Raw genomic sequence first — 19,676 nt, 5'->3', positions numbered from 1 at the left:
GAGGGGTCACTATGAGTCAGGATCAACTCGACCAGCAGTGAGATTGGTTTTTAGTTTAATGACCTTAGAAATGAGCTCTGGTGGTATAGTGCCTAAGGCACTTGACTGCTAACCAGAAGGTTGGTGGTTCAAGCCCATCAGCCACTCCATGGAAGGAAGTCTGGGCAATCTTCTTCTGTAAAGATTTACCTCCTCGGAAACCCAAAGGGGGTTGCTATGAGTCGTTATCAACTTGACGGCAGTGAGTTTGGTTTGGTTTAATGGCCTTAGATGGAGTCCCTCAATGGTATAAACTGTTAAGCACTTGGTTATTAATCAAAAGGTTAGTGGTTAGAATCCACCAAGAGGTACCTCAAAAGAAAGGCCTGGTGATGTGCTTGTGAAAGTTCAGCCACTATAATCCCTGTGGAGCACAGTTCCACTCTCAGACACATGGGGCCACCACGCATTGGAACTGACTCGATGGCAACTGATTACTGGCTCATGGCCTTAGAAAGAAAACAGTATGCCCTTGGGACCAGCAAGAATGTTTTCAAGCACATTTTCTTACAGAGACTTTCACGTACCTATCCCATGGGGTAACATCAGGGAAGAACAGAGCCTTGAGAGAAGGCAGCCACCTGGCTTCCCTGTCCTTCCTCACAGGGCCTGGTGTCCAAAAGGATGGGGCTGGCTTGGCTTTGTCCCTACATCCAGGCTCAGCCAGAGACTCCCTCCGTGACAGCTCTTGGAACATTCACCTGGACAGAGTTCCTTCTGTCAGGAGAAATAGACCTGAGGTCTAAACAACGTGATGTGCTTTCAGCTCAAATGCCTGCCTGTCAAACCCAAATCATGATGAATTCTGAGAACTGAGGGGGTATTTCACAACCATCAGAAAAAACACTTGTTCATAAATATCTGCCTGTGTTTTCCTGGCTTTAGAGGGAGCTCGTCATGCCAAAATTCCTGCAGGTCTGTGCCTACCACAGCTTACTTCAGTTAAAAAGCAAAGCAAAACAACAACATCAACAACAAATGACAGGAAAGAGGTGAGGATGAGTGATGGTCACAGGGAGATGGTCCTAACTTCTCCTCTGGGGCCAGGAGTTGATGGTATTGGCTCCTGGGAGGGAAATGCAGAGAAACTCAGACCTGAAGGCACAAGGCTGATGCCTAGGTCTGTGTTTGATGGTTCCAATCCACTTAGAGGCACCTCAGAAAAAAAGGGCTGGTAATTTTCTTCAGAAAGATCACAGCCATTGACAACCCTATGGAGAAGTTGTGTGTGGAACTGACAGCAAATGGTATGTTGTTGTTATTATTTTTTTTTTTATTAGGACTCGAGTACCCATATCATATCCAGATTCCCAGGTGGTAAGTAGGAATGGGCACCAGAGGAGGCAAGAGAATGATCATGATACGTGGTGGGTGTCCTGGCCCAATCTGTGGAAGCTCAGGGGGAGGTGGCAGCTTTGGCTCAGCTTCACTGAGGAGGGCTGCACAGGGGCAGGTGGTGGCACAGTGCCAAGGACCGTACCTTGCGGTGTTTCACCACATAGTAGAGGATGGGCTCTCGGCCACCACCCTCATGCCGAGGCCGCCACACCAGCTCATATGAGTCAGTCTTGGATGTCCGGGGTGAGCTGAGGATGATGGGGGCCTCGGCTGGGGCCGCCTGACCCTTCTCTCCTGGACACGATGGGGAAGCAGGCTGTACTGATGTTGGGGGCTGTGGGAGTCCTGTGTGGCCCCTCAGCATCTGGTCAGGGCTACCAGGTCTGGAAGGTGGTGCAGAAGGTGTGGCCATGTCCAGCTTAGCATCTCCCCATGGCCTCAGGGTTGTGCCTGGAGAATGGAGCAGGAGAGAGAAGGGAAGGAAATGGCATGTTAGTCTCTGCTGTTAAGTTTATCTGCTGAGCTGCTGCTCTGAGGAAGAAACTGGGAAAGAAGTAGGAGATGAAAGGAATGCTTAGGGTCTGGGATGATCATCACCTGCTCAACAAACAACCAGGCTCTGTGGGAAGAGAGGACAGTGTCCCTGCCTTCCCAGGAGGGAAAGGTAGCCTGCACTACATTGTCCAGGCTTCTCCTGTGGCTCCAAGGTGACAGCCAAGCTTCTCTGAGAACTGCCTCTTTTCCTGAGTAAACACTGTTGTACATGGGGTTGCTATGAGTCGAAACTGACTCAAAGGCACCTAACAATAACAACAATCACTGCCATGCTTGAGCCCGTCATTGCAGCCACTATATCAGTCCATCTCATGAGTATCTTCCTCTTTTCCAATGACCCTTTACCAAGCATTATATCCTTCTCCAGGCACTGGTTCCTTCTAATAACATGACCAAAATATGAGACACAAAATCTGGTCATTTTGGAGGATGTTGGCTGTACTTCCTCCAAGACAGGTTTGTTCACTCCTCTGGCAGTCCATGGTACATTGAATATTCTTCCCCAACACCACAACTCAAATGCATCCATTCTTCTTTGGTCCTCCTTATTCATTGTCCAGCTGTCACATGCATATGAGGCTATTGAAAACACCATGGCTCAGGTTAGGCACACCTTAGTATTCAAAGTGACATCATTGCTCTTTAACGTTTTAAAGAGGTTTTTCTGCAGCAGATTTCCCCGTGTGATACATTGTTTGATTTCACTGCTGCTTTCATGAGCATTGATTATGGACCCGAATAAAATGAAATCCCTGATAATTTCAATCTTTTCTGCATTTATCATCATGTTGCTTATTGGTCCAGTTGTGAGGATTTTAGTTTTCTTTATGTTGAGCTGTAATCCATCCTGAAGGCTGTATGTAGTCTTTGATCTTCATCTGTAAGTGCCTCAAAGTCTTCTTCACTTTCAACAAGCAAGGTCCAGGTTGTTAATAAGTCTTTTTCCAATCCTGATAGCACGTCTTCTTCATATAGTCCAGCTTTTCAGATTAAGTGCTCAGCTTATAGACTGAGTAAGTATGATGAGAGAATACAACCCTGACGCACACCTCCTCTGATTTGAAATTATGCAGCGTCACCTTGTTCTGTTCAAATGACTGCCTCTTAGTCTACATATAGATTCCTCATGAACACATATAAGTGTTCTGGAATTCCCAGTCTTTGCAATCTTATAATTTGTTATGATCCACACAGTCAGTGCCTTGCATAGTCAATAAAACACAGGCAAACATCTTTTTGGTGTTCTTTGCTTTCTGCCAAGATCCATCTGACATCAGCAATGATATCCCTCATTCCACCTCCTCTTCTGAATCCAGCTTGAATTTCTGGCAGTTCCATGTCAATTTACTGCTGCAACCATTTCCTATTATCTTCAGCAAATTTTATTTGTATGTGATATTAATGATATTGTTAGATAATTTCCACATTCTGATGCATCAGATTTCTTTGGAGTAGGAACAAATATCAATCTCTTCCTGTCAGTTGGCTAGGTAACTGTCTTCCAAATTTCTTGGTATAAATGAGTAAGCACCTACAGTGCTGCATCTGTTTGTTGGAACATCTCAATGAGTATTCTGTCAATTCTTGAAGCCTATGTTTTTGCCAATTTGTTCAGTGCATTCAGTGCACTTCTTTCTTCGATACTATCAGTTCTTGATCCTATGCTACCTTCTGAAATGGCTGAACATCAATCAGTTCTTTTTGGTACAGTGACTCTGTGCTTTCCTTCCATCTTCTTTTGGTGTTTCCTGCATCATTCAATATTTTGCCCACAGAATTCTTCAATATTACAACTCGAGGCTTACATTTTTTCTTCAGTCCTTTCAGCTTGAGAAATGCCAAGCATTTTCTTCCCTTTTGATTTCCCAACTTCAGGTCTTTGCACATTTCATTATAATAATTGACTTTATCTTCTGGAGCTGCCCTTTGAAGTCTTCTGTTCTTCTCTTTTATTCCATGTCTTCTATTCACGTTAGCTACTCTGCTTTCAAGAGCAAGTTTCAGAGTCTCTTCTAACATCCATTTTGGTGTTCTCTTCCTTTTCTGTCTTCTTAATGACCTTTTGCTTTCTTAATGCATGATGTGCTTCATGGATGTCATCCCACAACTCATCTGGTCTTTGGCCGTTGCTGTTCAAGGCACCAAATCTATCAGATGGTCCTTAAATTCAGGTGGAATATAATCAAGGTCATATTCTGGCTCTCATGAACTTGTTTTAATTTTCTTCAGCTTCAACTTAAACTTAGGAGCTCTGGTGGCATAGTGCCTAAGGCATGTGACTTGCAACCAGAAGGCCAGTGGTTCAAACCCATCAGCTACTCCTTGAAGGAAGATTGGGCAAACTATTTCCACAGTGATATTGCCTCGGAAACCTAAGGAGGGTTTTTTTTTTTTTTCTTTTTTTTTCCCAACTTAAACTTGCAAATGAGCAAGTGGGTGGGAGTCCACTCTAGGTGCATTTAAGTGAACTACCTCAATTTGTTCCTGAGGTGCAGCAGGAACCCTATGTCTTTCATTCTCACATCTAGGCTGGGAACAAGAACATGTCCTTTCACTGTGGGATCTTAATACCATGGTACAACCTGGGCCTTTTCCTTCTCTTCTGAGGAAACATGGAAACGTGACCCATGAAGCCAACTATAGCTTCCCTCAGAGAGCTTAAGAGGCCAGGAGAGGTGGTACTTCCCTCAGAAGCCCCCATGGACTCCGCCAACACCAGTCTCTCCTCTCCCCAACTTCTTGCACAATCGGATATTGGCACCTTATGATTGTGAGTCAACATTTTGTTAACTATTGCTGTGTTGTTGTTATGTGCCGTCGAGTCGGACCTGACTCATAGCGACTCCTCCGTGGGTTTCCAAGGCAGTATCACTATGGAAATAGATTGCACCATCTTCCTTCCGAGGAGTGGTTGGTGGGTTTGAACCACCAGCCTTCTGGTTAGTAGTCAAGTGCCTTAGGCACTACACTACCAGAGCTCCCAATTATTGCTGTACTGCTCTCCAATTGCTTTCTTGGTGTGTTATACCTCCTCTATAAGAAAGGTTCTTGAGGGTAGTGGTCTTGCTGTCTTTTTCTGTAGCCCCTACATTACCCACCACAGTGCTAGGCACACAGTAACTGCTCAATAAATATAGGTGTCAACGAAAACAAATTAAGTTGAAAAGAATAGACTTGCTTTATTTAAGAGCAGTGGTTGTCAAACTGGGTTCCATGAAACCCTAGGAAACCACAGATTCTGCAAACTAATTTGTCAAAAATTTTAAAAATACATGCTCGCTTTTGCAGCACATATACTAAAATTGGAACGATATAGAAAATATCAGCATGGCCCATGTGCAAGGATGGCATGCAAAGTCATGCAGTGTTCCACATTTAAAAAAAACTTAAATACAAGTTAAATGAGTCATTAGCAAATTTTTACTCACTTATTCTAATTAACAAGTAAATGTAAATTTGAACTTTCAAATAAAAAACACTTTTGTCTATTTTACTTATTGAGGTTCTAAGAGTTCACTAGAAAGGAGTGTTCTGTGAATGTTTTTCTGGAATCAAAGACCACGAGGTTGCACTCACCGGGCCTGGCGGTCTTCAGCTGGACCACAGCGTGGGCGCTCCCAACTTCATTCTCAGCCATGCATTGGTAGACGCCTTCGTCCTCGGGCCCCACACTGACCACACGCAGGGCCCTGCGGGATAGGCGGAAGCGCTGGCTGGAGGTGAGGGGCACGGCATTCCTCAGCCACAGCACAGAGGGTGGGGGGTTCCCGCGCACCTCACAGGTGAGCTTGGCACTCTGGCCCCACGGGATGACCAGATGGGACAACTCCATGGTGACCTCGGGAGGTTCTGTGGGAAACCAGAGTGGGGTGAGAAGGGCTGTTCTACATGTCCTAGGGCCACATAAGCTGGAGAGGTGACTGCAGTCAGGGGAGGCAACCTCCTTCCCTTTTGGCCAAGAAGGGGTACAGGGAAGGACGGGTGTCATGCCACCCCATCAGAGTCATGGCAGGAAAGGGAAGGATAAGTTGGCCAGGACCCTGTTTCATGCACCCCCCCTGGGTGCCACGCCCTTGGGTGTGACCTTTCACAAGGCAATAACCCTCTCTGAGCCTCAGGTGATAGGTCTCAAGAAAGGCCATAGAGATCAGAGAGAAGACTGAGAAGAAGGCCTGCAAGACATACTCACCAAATACCTGGACATTGTAGAGGATGACTGCTGCCCCAGGCTCCCCTACCCCATTGTTGGCCATGCAGCGGTAGGTTCCCGAGTCCTCCTCACTGGTGGTGTCGATGAGGAGGTTACTCAGCAGGAAGCGTGTTTTGTTATAGCCGGCAACACTGGACCCATCCTTGGCCCAGGTGACCCGTGGGGGCGGGATCCCACTGGCCACACACTCCAGGATAAGACTCTGCCCCTTGGTGACAATGATGGTCTGCGCCTCTGGGGGATAGATGATTCGAGCAGCTTCTGCAGTGGAGCCTTGTGAGACATGGAAGGAAGAGCCTATGGGACCAAGACTTCATGCAAAGGGTGCCCTCCTGCCCCCCTCCAGGGCAGCCCCAGGAGGCAGTCCTGTCTATGTAAAATGGGCAAGTCACTGGATTCCCCTTGGTTTCCTTATCTGAAACAGGGAGTTCTGAGTTGTTCTGAGTGATAAATGGGATAATACAATGGAGTAGAATCATTGAAACACTTGGGTGCTAAATTAAAAGGCTGGTAGTTTCAACTCATCAGTGGCTCCAAAGGAGAAAAGATCAGGCGATCTGCTTCCATATAGATTAAATAACAAAAAAGGAAACTAAATCTGCTGTCACAGAGTTGATTCTGACTCATAGCGACCCAACAGAACTGAGCAGAACTGCCCCATAGGGCTTCCAAGGCCGTAAATCTTTACGGAAGCATGTTGCTACATTTTTCCCCTATGGAGTGGCTGATGGGTTCAAACCACCAACCTATCGGTCAGCACTGTGCATAAAGATAACATTCTAGGAAACTCCATGGGAAAGTTCTACTCTGTCCTATAGCATTGTTATGAGTTGGAGTCAACATGACAGTATCATATACACTTAATATATATACACTTAATTTTGTGTGTTTGAAGTGAGAAAGATGAGGGGTTGGAGAGAGAAAGAGAAACAATTTAACAGTGCACACATTTTTTTCCTGCATGCCTTCAGTAAGTGCATTCTGAGATGAAGGACTGGACACTAAATCCATGGGTCTTGGTTCCCAACTGTCTTAGTGTGGGCCACTTAGTGTCAACAACTCTCTCATCTCAAGGTCCACAAAGGCAAATCAGCTACTCCATCAGGTGCTCAGCTGAGGAAGCAGAGATTTTTTTTTTCCAGTGCTGGGGGAGAACATGCATAGAACTTATTGACAGGCACGCTGATCTCTAATGTTCTGCCTTCCTCAGGGACCTACAACGAGTATGTTGTTGGCCATGTGATTTGTACTTTATGGCTAATCGGGGCAGACCCAGGTTCTATAAGACCTGAAACATAAACAGTTTGGGATGCCCTCTTTAAAAAATAGAATACAAAATTAGAAATATAAAACTGGACATATGGCCTCTGGTGGGGCCAGAAAGAGTAAGGAACTATTGAAGTTTTACTTCATTAGCTTCATGGTAAATCCACCTGACATTAAAAACTAATTGTCTATCAGATGTAACTCCACTGAATATGCAAAGAGCCTGAGCAAGTGCTTAGAAAATGTAGCTGTTGTTTTCATATAATTAATGGGGAATGGTGCTGCCATCATGAACTTTCATGTGAGGGAGGTATTGGGTGCCTGTATCAACAGTCCAGACAGCATGGTCCCAGCTCTGCCCCATGGAGGGCAGAAAATGCAGGCCTGGGGTCTCAATCCCATGTACAAGTCCGTCATCTTATCTATGCATATGCTATGTAGGCAGCTGAGCTCCAGACCTTCCCGTCCAGCCACACACATCCCAATAGTATACAGAGAAGGAAATCTCTAACAGGCAGGAAGAAGGGGATGGGACCCACAGTACTGATGTGACTAGCAAGCACAGCCACCTACCCCAGTCAGGCCATAAGCTATCAGAATCTGGCACTGGGCTAGCAGGAGGGAAGAGAACCCCTGGCTTCTGTCTTGGATGGCCTAGTCACTGGTGTCCCACGCCACCTCTTAGAGAACGAGAGCTGACACTTTGAGGCCTCCCCAAGACTCCCCCCATCAGCGAGCCCCTCCACCAAGAGTGAGGTCCTGGCCCTTACGGCGCACACGCAGCCTGTCACTGGAGCCAGAGGTTTTCACTTCCTGGGTCACTGGGTTGTAGGCCGCGCACTTGTACATGCCCTCATCCTCCTGGCTGGCATTTACAATCTGGAGATTCCCTGACGGCATGATCAGGTAGTTATCTGTGGAAAGGGCAGGGGAGAGTAATATGGGGATAAATTGGGGCCCACAATATCGCCCTTAGCACTCTGCCCCCTTCTTAAATATTACCCACAAAGGTGAGGAGTCGTAGAAGGTAGGGCAGGAGCTAGGAACTGATGTACACTAGAGTCACAAGAAGCTTAAACTTAGAGTGCTATTCTCCCAATATAGGACTGAAGAGACAGGAAGAGAAACTAAGTAACCAGCCAGCTAACAAACTAGTTAAATAACTGCCCCCGAGTTAGTACACAGGTCTGTAGAAGAACAGTTCACACTTTCAAGGGAGCTGGGGTAGGGTGATAAGGAAGCAGGATTTGGGGTTAGGCAGGCCTGGGCTCAAGCTTTAGATCTGCCAAGTACTATGTGACTTGGGGTAAGTTAATTAACCTCTCTGATCCTGTTCCCTCATTTGTGAAATGGTATAATATATGCTTCCTTGAAGCTGTTATAAGGATCAATAGGCCCCTGCTACACACGGAAGATGGGGCAATCTACTTCCGTAGTGATACTGCCTCGGAAACCCAAGGAGGGGTCGCTATGACTCGACGGCACATAACAACAACAACAACACACTTGGGAGATGAGATAACCATTCCTGCAAGCCACCAGGAAGGAGAGAACTTGCTTGAACCTGACTCTTAGTCTCTGGCACAGTCACAGCTCTGAGCCATCCTTGGTATGAAATCTCTATCACTGGAAAGGAATATTCTAACCCCTAAGCCACTGCCCTCTCTACAACTGCCACTGACACTCCGCCCTCTGCATCACTGGCCCTTGGGGCTTTGTCTGCTCCTGGTTGAGGGGCACCATGAGGATGGGGCCTTGAGGTGTGTTTAGGTTCATGAAACAGGAGGCATATTCTCAATTCTGGACACCAGTGACGGGTGGCTTCCAGCTTTCTGGCAGGCAAAGCACTGGCTGTCAGCTCATTAGCTGTATCTTGGTGGTCTGCCTAAACCCTGTGGCGTCCCTGCATTCCCAGACTTACCCAGCTCAGAGCCTGCCTTCCACTGGCTGCCCCATGTGTGCTCTGTTTAGTCAAGTGACACAAGGAGTAGGGAAAGCCCTGACCCTTGTGAGATGGGCAGGTATCTCACAGCAAGTGGGTATTAATGCTCTTCTCCACTCAGTTTCCAGTTATATCTGAGTGGTAGGATTAGGGCTTTTTTTTTTTTTTTTTTTTTTTAAAGAAATAGTTTTCTTTTTTTTTTCTAAATTTTCTATAAAAACAAAAACAAACTCACTGCCATTGAGTCGCTTCTAACTCAAAGCAACCTCCATTGGGTTTCCAAGGGTGTAAATCTTTAAAGAAGTAGATTGCCCAGTCTTCCTTCTGCGGAGTGGCTGGTGGGCTTGAACCACTGACCTTCTGGTTAGTAGTCAAATGCCTTAGACACTACTCCACCAGAGCTCCTAAATTTTCTATAGTGAACATATATTCCTTTCATAATCAGAAAAAATGAATAAAATATATTTAAAAATCTATAAAATGTCATTTAAAAAAACAAACAAAACTCAATGCCATCAACTCGGATCTGACTCATAGTAACCCCTATTGGGTTTCCGAGGCTGTAAATTTCTACGGAAGTAGATTGCCCAGTCTTCCTTCCAAGGAATGGCTGGTGGATTTAAACCTCCAGTCTTTTGGCTACCTGTCAAATGCCTTAGGCACTATGCCACCAGCACTCCCTAAAATGTCTTAAGAGGTATACATTTTGACCTGTGGGGTCAGGAAAAGTATAATCTACTTGGCCTTGAGTGCAGGGGCAATTGGGGGAAGAAGCTGACTCTGTCTGATGGGACAACCTCTCCTGCACCCTAGCACCCTGTAAACCAAAGCTTAGTATCTCCTGGACCAGCTGTTGGGTCCACTGTGGGCTGGGCAGGTACTGTGATAGTTGAGTGGTCTCAGTTACCAGGAATATGGGAATAGTGAAAAAAGTAATTTCATGGAAAAGACTGCTCTGCTGGTGGTGGGGCACCCTGAAACTCTGGGAATGGCTAAGTTTGTTGGGCAGCCTTTCGGTGTGTGCTTGATGGGAAGGAGCAGGCATGGAAGAGTCCGGAATTAGGTGCCGATACCCCTGATGAAATGGCAGCAGTATGGGCAACACCTCCCAGTGGAAACCAACTCGTTTAGGATTCTATAGAGCTAAATATCAAGGTAGAAGATAGCTGAGCAGCAATGAGGAATGGGACTACTGGTGTCTTTATGCGGTTTTGGAAGCAGCGGCAGGTGATGAGTTTTGTTGAGTAGGGGCAGTTGGAGGAGGCAAACTTCTCTCCTAACCTCAGTCAGAGCCCCTGTCCTGCTCACTCACCTCGAGAGGCCTCCAGCCACTCCTGTTTGACGCTGTATCGGACCTGGGCCTTTGGGTGGCTCTCTGGCAGGTGGCAGGCAATGACTGCCGTGTTCCCCTCATCCACTTCAATCACATGCTGCACATCCAACTTGAAGTCCTGGAGGTCTGGGAAGAGAAGGGAAGTTTCTGGCTAGGCCTCGATGGTGGGGAGAGGCAGTGAGACATTTTGGGCAGGGCTTGTGCCATGGGGATTTTATGTCACAGAAGAGGCTACAGAACCTCACACACAGGGGGCTATCAGGGAGGGGTAGTCTGAGTCCTTTCTCCAGCCTCTCATTGCCTGTAGCTTACAGGATGGAATGTGCATGGTTGCATGGGCTGAGCACTCCATAGGGGTGAAGTGGGTGGGCCTGGGGAGACAGTTCCATCAGGACGTGCCTCTGACACAGACAGCCTTTTCTATTACACTGAGATAGGATGGGGATGAGTTGGCAGTGCTGGTCAGCCCTCCTTAACCTGGCTGGGAATGGGTCACAGTCTAATGTCCTGGCATATCTATAAAGGCTCAACTAAGGCTTCTGTGGGTTGTAGGAGGGAACAGCAAAAGAGAATCCTGATGTTTTGTTCTTCCATTCAATCAAGAACAGCCCTCCCAAGTTCTCCTCAGACATCCACAGCGGACAGTGCCAGATCTGAGATTTCATCCATTACAGCCGTGGTTGCAACCAGAGGGCTGAATCCTGCTACCCAGGAGCTGCACTCAATGTCCTGGTCAATCCAGTGAATGGTTCAGCCCTCCCTCAGTGTGGGTGGGGATCTGTAGATGCTCTAAGGGTTTTCTAAGGCAAGGAAAGTTCTCCCAGGCCAACAGGAAGCATCCTGTGTGGCTTAATGGCAGTGGAATGTGAGGGAGTCAGGGCTCCTTTATAGGCTGAAGTCTCTGGCAACATGGTAGCTGTGTCTCCGACTCAGCATGGTGATGGGGAGCCTGGGATCTAAACTGGGAGAGGATGGAGATCCATCTGGAGTGAGATTGGGATGTTTCCCAAATAATCCAACAGTCCAAACAACAAAACTCTCTTTGTATGAGCCAAATTACTGATGTTGCTGAACTGAACAGGGGCCATTTGTGCAAAGAAACTGCATGCCAAATTTGTTTTTCAGGATCATAGCTGACTTTAAGAAATAAAAGTAATAGTGAATAAGATAAGAGAGATGAAAATATTTCTTATTATTTCTCTTTACAAAGATACTTAAAAAGCTCTCTCAATGGTGACCACAGCAAATCCTGCTTAGCTCCTGAGAACTGATAACATCAGAGCTTACAGCAACTTCACTGCAAGACTCCACCTGTCCTTGTTGTTGTTTCCACTGGAAACCCTGAGAAGGCAGCTGTAACAGGCAGGAATCGAATTTCTCACAGAAGACAAGAGATAATTACCAAAAACAAACTACTGTCCCCACAGGAGAGCCAGGTGATCAAGGCACTCAGTGAGGTCAGGAGGTTTCACATTTAATGGAATTTTCCAGAAGCTCTTCATCAAGTCCAGCCAGGAAAACTCTTTTGTTTCTCTGGAAGGATCGTTGTCCTATGGATCATAGTACTAGATTGTGAGCTCTTTGGGGGCAAAGATTAAGTCATGTTCATATACATGTCCCTTGATCCTAACTGAGGGCCTAGCCTCAACAGACACTGAGCAAAGGTTGAATAAATGAATATCTTGGAAGCAGGGTCCCACAAGTCAGGATAGGAGGTGACCATTTATGTTGCCTATGAACTCCTATGAACTCAAATGCCCTAACTGACTTTGGGCTACACTGTGAGCTCAAGGACAAGGCCCTACCATAATAAATAATCTTTGAACATGTTATCTAAGTATGGCCAATGGAAGCTATTGTGAAAACAGAATGTGTCATGAGAAGTTACGTCTGGGGTCCCAAGGAAAGGGGTAAACTAGATGTAATAAATGTGGAGTAAGAAATACAAGCTATTCATGGAGTGGTGTGGCAAAAACAATGACAGACTGCCTGATTCAATTCACTCTTCCTACTGCCGCATCTCATTATCTAGGCTCAACAAGCTATGCCTGTGGGTCAAGGTGGCTTTGTCTCAGTGTAGGACATCTTCGGCTTTTAAATAATCAGTTCATCATTATTTATTTTTGTGTGTGTGATATCTGACCCTAACTAATTTATAAATTTCTGGTGGGCAGCCTATTAATTTTGCACCCCCAGCTCCAAGCCCCACTGCACAGTACTCAGGATATAGCAATTCTCTCTAAATCCTTGCTGAATGAATAAACAGTCTGGAACACTGGGCCCAAGGCCAGTTTCACAGGCGTGCAACCTATGCAGTCCACAGGGCCCTGCACTTGGGAGGGCCCCACACCTGGTTTAATGCTCTGCTGTCACCGTCTTAAAATTCTTAATTATTTTTCAACAGGGGACCCTAAATTTCATTTTGCACTGGGCTCCGCCAATTACGTAGCCAGTTCTGGCTGAGCCTCTCAGCCAAGATAGCTATGAGTTTTCTCGGACTGTGGGAGAAGGTGGATGACCTGTGTTCAACGTATTCTAGCTAAATCTTGGTAATTTTGTTTTTCATAAGCTATGCACTGAAAAAAAAAAAAAAAACCTGTCAAAGCCCTAATCCTCCTTCAGGACAGTGTGTCCTATACCTGCCACGCCAAGAGGCTCCCTACAAAGCAGGCTATGAATGATTGAATGCTCAGGGGCATCCGGAAAATTCCTCAGTTACTGAGAAGCACTCTTCCATGGTCAAATAAACCCAAAACTACTCCACCAAAGGGTTTTTTTTTAATTCCTCCTCTGTTTCTTCACATCACTGTAAGGAACTTTGCCTCAGGCAAGAATATACTTAAATCTAGATTATTGTGCAAGAAAGATGTGAGCCACTGAAATGAGTTTGGCATCAGAATGCCATCTCCATGTTAATGGCCCTGGGCTGCGGCCCTACTGTTAATTAAGGGCTTATCTAAACACTGAGCATGCAGGGTTCCACTACCCACTGCACCAACCTCAAGACCAGAGAATATTATGCACCTCCTTTGGACTCTCTTGGTTCCTCTGCACCCTCTGACAACTACTCAGTTCAAGACAGAAGGCTGTGTAGTGGGGGAGGTACAAAGCTGGGCACCAGTCGCCCCACAACCAGACAGTCCCTCTGTTCCGATGCCAACATGTGCACAACAGCCCATGTGGACAGGACCGAGGACACCCCAGCTGGGTGTCCAGCTCCCCATAAGGGCCGACTGGCAGGCGAGCCTTCTTGGCTTCAAAGCAAATAAGCAGCAGTTTGGTCCTTGGCCCTGTCCCCTCCTGGTACCTCCTAAGCTTAAGCTTTAGCTGTTGCTTCACTAGACAAACACTCTCAATTTGGCTGTTGGAGCAAAGCTTGAATTTCCCTAAAGGATCAAAGGCAGAGTAATGAAGTGATGAATGATCTGAAAATCAGAGCACCCCCTTTCTGAGTGTTTCTGGGCAGGAGAGAGGCCAGGGAGGGGTGCAGGCTCCATGATCAATACCAGCCTGGGCAGCCATCAGACAGGCAGATGCAGAGAGGAGTGCTAGTTGGCCACATATGAAGGAAACCAGCCTGTTCCCAGGCTCCTTTATGTGCAAAGCCTTTTCCAGGCCACATCCCGGGTGGCTCAGCCAGCTTCACTGGGACTCCCTGGGGCAGACCCTTCAATTACAAATGGGGTCAGCAGGCCTCCCTGCAAAATGACAGATCAGGTTTCATGGGGAAATGGTTTGATGGGACACCTGTCCTTGCCTGTTGGTTGGTATGTTTGAGAAATCCATTAGAGGAATGTTTTTGCAGCTTTAATCCTCTAACCTTCCCTCACACCCCTCTTCTGCATCCTCTCTTTGTGCATTCTTCCAGCTACTTTATTAACTTGTCTGCATTAATCAAATGCCAACAGGCCAGCTCTGTTGTTTCTCAGCTCTCGACAGGTCAGGAGCCCTGCTCTTGGGGGCCATCTCTGAGCTCACTGACCTTCTTTCCTTGTCACAGAACTTAGTGCTTTCTGAGAAAACCCATGTTTTAGGCTCCATATGGAACCCAGCCCAGTTTCTTCCTTTAAAAAGCTCAATTGCTTAAGGGGAAATGCATATTCTGATATATCACTTCTGTGGAGCCTCTGGACACACAAAGTACAGAGGTTTGTTCAAATACAAAGCGTGTGATGTGTTCTGTGCTTCTATTCCACATGTGCAGAGTCATCAGGCACACCTCCTCTTGGCCACAGTTACAATGAAGGCAAATAAGTCTCTTAGAAGCTCGTGGAGGCAGCTGTCATCACCAGGTTATGCACCAGTTGGACAAATTTAATTCCAAGCTCTGTTTTAAACTTCTATCTCATCTAGTATCAATCCTTCCTTTATTAATAAAGGTTCAGTAAAGCTATGCATCAAATCATAATACTGGACATGTATAAATACATTTTCATACCACCAAATTGTTAAATCATAATGGTAGGCTCATCCACCTGAATTTCTGTAAACTTCTTACTTCTAGTTACAGATTTTAAGCTACAGTGTTTGTCCCAACAAAATATACCCTGTGTATTCCATAATCCTAACAATCACTTTCAAGGTGTTTTCTCATTTGATTCTCTTTTCCCCGAGTCCTCCTTTAAGGCTGTAAGGCAAAGTTCAGTTCTGTTTAAGCAAGAAGTTGGGTAAGACAGCACCTTTGACTGGATGCTACATGCAGTTACCATTATTCCTATGTCCGGGAGCTGAGCTGGATACTTAAAAAAGGTTTAGCATGTTTTGTTAGGCACATATTCAACATCATAAAATTTAATAAAAGTAATTTAAAAAATAAAATAAACTTTTTTGGGAAAAAAAAAAAAAGTTTGGCCTTCTATCCATCCAGACGTTTCTCATGTATTGCCCTATCTTCCCTCTTGCCTGTTCTCAGGGATCACAGGACAAGCCTGCACTCATCTGCTGAGGTCTGGATGAGCTCCACCAGATGGTGGGGGCATCATACTGCCCTGACTTGGCAATGCTATCGGGACAGCTCAGCAGCCTCACAGCTATGGCAGGTCTCTGGAGTGGCTGCTAATTCTGTTTTTCAGTTCTTCTGGCCTCCAAGCCTCAACTTGTCCCTTCCGTGGCTTGCTGGATCCATGGCTAATGCTACATGTACAGAAACCTTTTGCCCTAATGGTGCATGACTCTGTGGCATGCTGGCCCCCATGGGCTTATCCTGTATCTCAGCCCCTTCTTGAAAAATGGCAAAGGTGCCGAGGAAATAAACTTAATAATAGGCATCTCCAGCAGAGCCTTGGCCTCACTGCTGTACAATGGACTTGGATTTGGAGGCTGAGAAAGGAAGGGTATTGGCACTGCTGCACTGTGTGACCTCTGGCAATGCAGGGGCGCTCCTGTGCCCTCAACTGCTTCACTGATGGACAAAGAATCGCAACGCTATTCTCCACCCCCATGTCACCTGAGGAATCATGGCTTGGCACGACCTTAAGGCTAGTCCTCTGAAATAAAAAGTGTTCTGCAATGGAAAACCGCAGCAATCATCTGCTAAGGATGTGGGGAACTACAGAAGCAGAGAAGAGGCTGGAGCCCCATGGTGCTTTCATGAGGTTAGAATGCCTGGCGCCGGGTGAGTGGACAGTGTTTACTGTGGACTGGGCAAGCATCTCTGAAGCCACGCATGCTAGGTAGTGACTAAATCTGCTACGAGTCTGTAGACCTGGTACACAGAACACTGAGGCTAAACCCAGTTGTATTCCACAAGGCTAGGGCAAAACCAGCACACTCTGTGGTCAGCATTCAGCACAATACCATCCCTCCTGGCATCCCTGGTTCATTCATTCAGCTAGCCAGGCACAGCAGAATTCTGCCTATTACGCCACGCACCACAGAAGACACAAAGAAGACATAGTTCCCAAGTGCAGATAAGACAGAAAAAGACAACACACAAGCCAGGATATAGTAATTTACAAGAGTTATATCTCCAAGCATGGCTTCCACCATCTCCACCAGCATTCCTGCCTCTCAGGTCTCTGTGATCTACAGAAAAACTTCGAAAGGGGTGTTGGCAGGGTAAGTGTTGTTCCTCCCTTTGTAGGCTGGGAGAATGGATAAATACATTCGCTCTCTATGGGATTTTTTCCTGCCTGTCCAATTGCAACAATAACTTTGGCTCCAAAGCTGTCTCCAGACAGCCATGGAAACATAACATGAAATTTCTCAAACACACTTACTGATGAAAGCAAATCATGATCTCTCTCATTTAAATAGAAACAGTTTCCATGGAGTGAAAAATAAATAAATAAATAAAACACCTTTGCAGATGCCAAATACTTCTGTTGTTAAATTGTGCCTTTTTTTTAAAAATTGAAGGGGGAATTGCACCCAGATTTGAGCAGTGGGAGAAAGATGAGGATGGGGAAGGGATTAAAGAAATAGGATAATGAGGACAGAAGATCAAAGTCAAGAAGAGAAGGAGAAAATTAGGAGTCTGCAGAAGTGGGAAGAAGGCACACAGGGAGGAGTGAGAGAGGAAGAAGGAGAGGGAATAAAAAGAACCCATTTTGCAATGTCATTAAATGATTTGCAGTAAACTAGCCTAATGCTTCAGGAATTTCTTGGCTAGAAGCAATTAAAAATACATATATTTTTAAAAAGACATAGTAAGAGCATGAGAAATGTGATTAATCCTTGAAGACTAGTAAGGAAGGGAGCCATATCTCCACTGAGCCTGGCAGCCAGATGAACACGGAATATGTCTGCAGACCATCTCATTTATCTGACTTCAGTGCTGCTCTGAGGTAGGCCTGGCTAGCAGAACTGGGGAGTTTCTTTTGGACTAGATGGAGGAATAAAATGGTTTGAAAAAATACACTGAAGAAAGAGAGAAGGAAAAAAGGATTTACTTGCCAGCAACCCACATCACACATATTTCTCTGATCAACGGAATATAAACTATAAACTTAGCATTGGGAAAATTAATGTGAGCCCTGGTGGTCTGGATCCATCAAAGCCAGAGTTGGATCCTGGCACTGCTGTCGGCAGGGCTGGCGGGCTGTACAGGAAGAGAGGGAGGACGGAAAGGAAGGCCGAGAAGCTCAGAGGAGGAATGAAGACTCTTCATCGTGGCCCCTGTGAACAGAATTCCAGATGGGAGAAGCTGAGGCAGTGTCCTAAGGAAGTGAGTCCACACATGGTGGTTTCCACTTCCACACTCACGCCTAGGGAGCTGCATACTCTCACAGGTAGTGGTGGCTTCTGATCCCAACCAGGTACCATCTCTGATTGTGTCCCGTGATGTGTCAGGTGGGACATAGGGTCACATTCACCGGTATCTCTCTCTGAAGGTCTTCAATTTCTCTTAAATACATTTTTATGCTTCCAACATCCATCATTTTTTCTAAACTCTTTTTGAATCTATTTGTATCTTCAATTTGTTTGTATTCTGAATTCTTTGTCTTTTCTTATTTACTTCCTTAAACCTTCCAATATATTAGAATTTGGTGAAGAAATCTTTGTTCACCTTCTGCATATCCTTTTCGACCTTCCAGACTTCAAACACATTTTATCTTGGAGCCTTCTTCTTTCTACACAATCATTGAGGTCCTACTGTGTGCTGGGCCCTGTGTGACACACTGTGGACACAGAAATGAATGAGAATAGTTCTGCCCTGCAGACAAGGAGGTCATGCCAGGGCTAGAGATGTAAACCCAGGGTGCTTAGGAAGCCAGAAGAGGAGAGCCTACTCCAGATGTGGGGAGCTGCACGGCCATGAATAGATTCTCAGGGAAGTTACCTGCAGCTTGAAAATTGAGAAGGAATTAGTTAATCCAAGTGAGGTGGGAACTCTCTGGGGAAAGGATAGGCAGAAAAGGAAGGAAAGGGTAAGGAGATTGGGAAAGGAAGGAGGGAAGGGGAGGGGAGCGGAGGGAAAGGAAGGGAAAAATGTAGGTAGATGGATCACCATTCTAAAAGCAAGCAGAAAGTGCAACATGAGCTGAAGAAATGACAGCGTTCTCTTAAGTCTAGAGTGAGTGACATGAGGAAAACTGATGGGAGATGGGGCTCAGAGGTGGGCCTTAAGCATTACATTAGACCTTGAGTTTCATGCTGTGGTCCCTGCAGTCATCAAATGTTTATAAATGGAAGAGAACCAGAATCTCTCAAAATTAAGTAGGGTCTCCATCCCTACAGGGGAAAAATGGCCATTTTTTTGCCTCAGCAAGTTCTTTTCAGACTTTTGCTTATATTTTTTTTTTAAAAAAAGTAATAATCCTTTATCTTCAATGTGAACACTTTGTCCCGTTTGCAAGGCAGACTCACTGTTCTGTAGGTTCCAGGTTTCTTAGTAGATTCCAAAAATGGCTGGAAGTCTCAAACCAAGGTCAAAGTACAAACCCCTAACTTTTCCACACACAATACAAAAGGGGTGGCCAAGGGACTCACTTGCTCCCATGGTTTTCTCTTTTTCATCCTTAATGAACCATCTTGTATTATGTGCCTTAAAGGATCCCAGTGATTTCAAACCAGCAAATCAGTCTTTCCCTCCTCTTCCCCTGCAAAAGGCTCCTCAACATCTGTTTTGGTTCATCGAATCTACAATTTACACATGCTTAACACTATGTGGGCTACCCTTTTCTCTTAGCTTAGAACATGCACTTAGGTTTTCATTTAAGCATGTGGCTATGTGTATACAATGAGTGGACTGAGGAGTGGGGGCAGTGGCAGAAGTGGGGAGAGGGGAAAAGATTTCTAAGCATGTTTTGGTAGGAGATGCACCATAGACTCAAGGTCTCAATTTGGTAAATAAGGATCACTGCTAAATATGGAATCAGGACCCAGCATGTTTTGAGTAAACTCTGGCTACCAAGACACGCTGAGCAGAGCTTATACCACTAAGTGTCTGTCTCAGTACTTGAGCCAGGACTGAAAGGGTTAGTATCGCCAATGCCATTTGAAGATTTCACCACAAGATCAGGAAAATCCTTGTGAGGTATGAATTTCTGCCC

The 19,676-nt window shown here is 45.7% G+C and overlaps 1 protein-coding gene and 1 non-coding gene across 2 annotated transcripts in view; one reads left to right on the top strand and one right to left on the bottom strand.

Annotated features, from left to right (window-relative positions):
* Nucleotides 1-19,676, bottom strand: part of BOC (BOC cell adhesion associated, oncogene regulated) — a 70,059-nt gene that overhangs the window by 12,490 nt on the left and 37,893 nt on the right. The window contains exons 4-8 of the mRNA XM_042781860.1: nucleotides 10,663-10,809; nucleotides 8,179-8,322; nucleotides 6,122-6,415; nucleotides 5,509-5,781; nucleotides 1,520-1,827 (exon numbers count right to left, since the gene is read on the bottom strand). Of these exons, the coding sequence (XP_042637794.1) occupies nucleotides 1,520-1,827; nucleotides 5,509-5,781; nucleotides 6,122-6,415; nucleotides 8,179-8,322; nucleotides 10,663-10,809 (1,166 nt within the window). The remainder of the gene's footprint in view (nucleotides 1-1,519; nucleotides 1,828-5,508; nucleotides 5,782-6,121; nucleotides 6,416-8,178; nucleotides 8,323-10,662; nucleotides 10,810-19,676) is intronic.
* On the top strand, nucleotides 5,205-5,311 carry LOC122150614. Its single transcript, XR_006163765.1, has one exon. It is a non-coding gene; the product is annotated as a U6 spliceosomal RNA (small nuclear RNA).

Source organism: Orycteropus afer, unplaced genomic scaffold, assembly GCF_000298275.1.
Source record: "Orycteropus afer afer isolate SDZICR_OR568_19922 unplaced genomic scaffold, OryAfe1.0 scaffold00184, whole genome shotgun sequence".
NCBI lineage: Eukaryota > Metazoa > Chordata > Mammalia > Tubulidentata > Orycteropodidae > Orycteropus > Orycteropus afer.
This window is presented reverse-complemented; position numbering and strand designations above follow the sequence as displayed.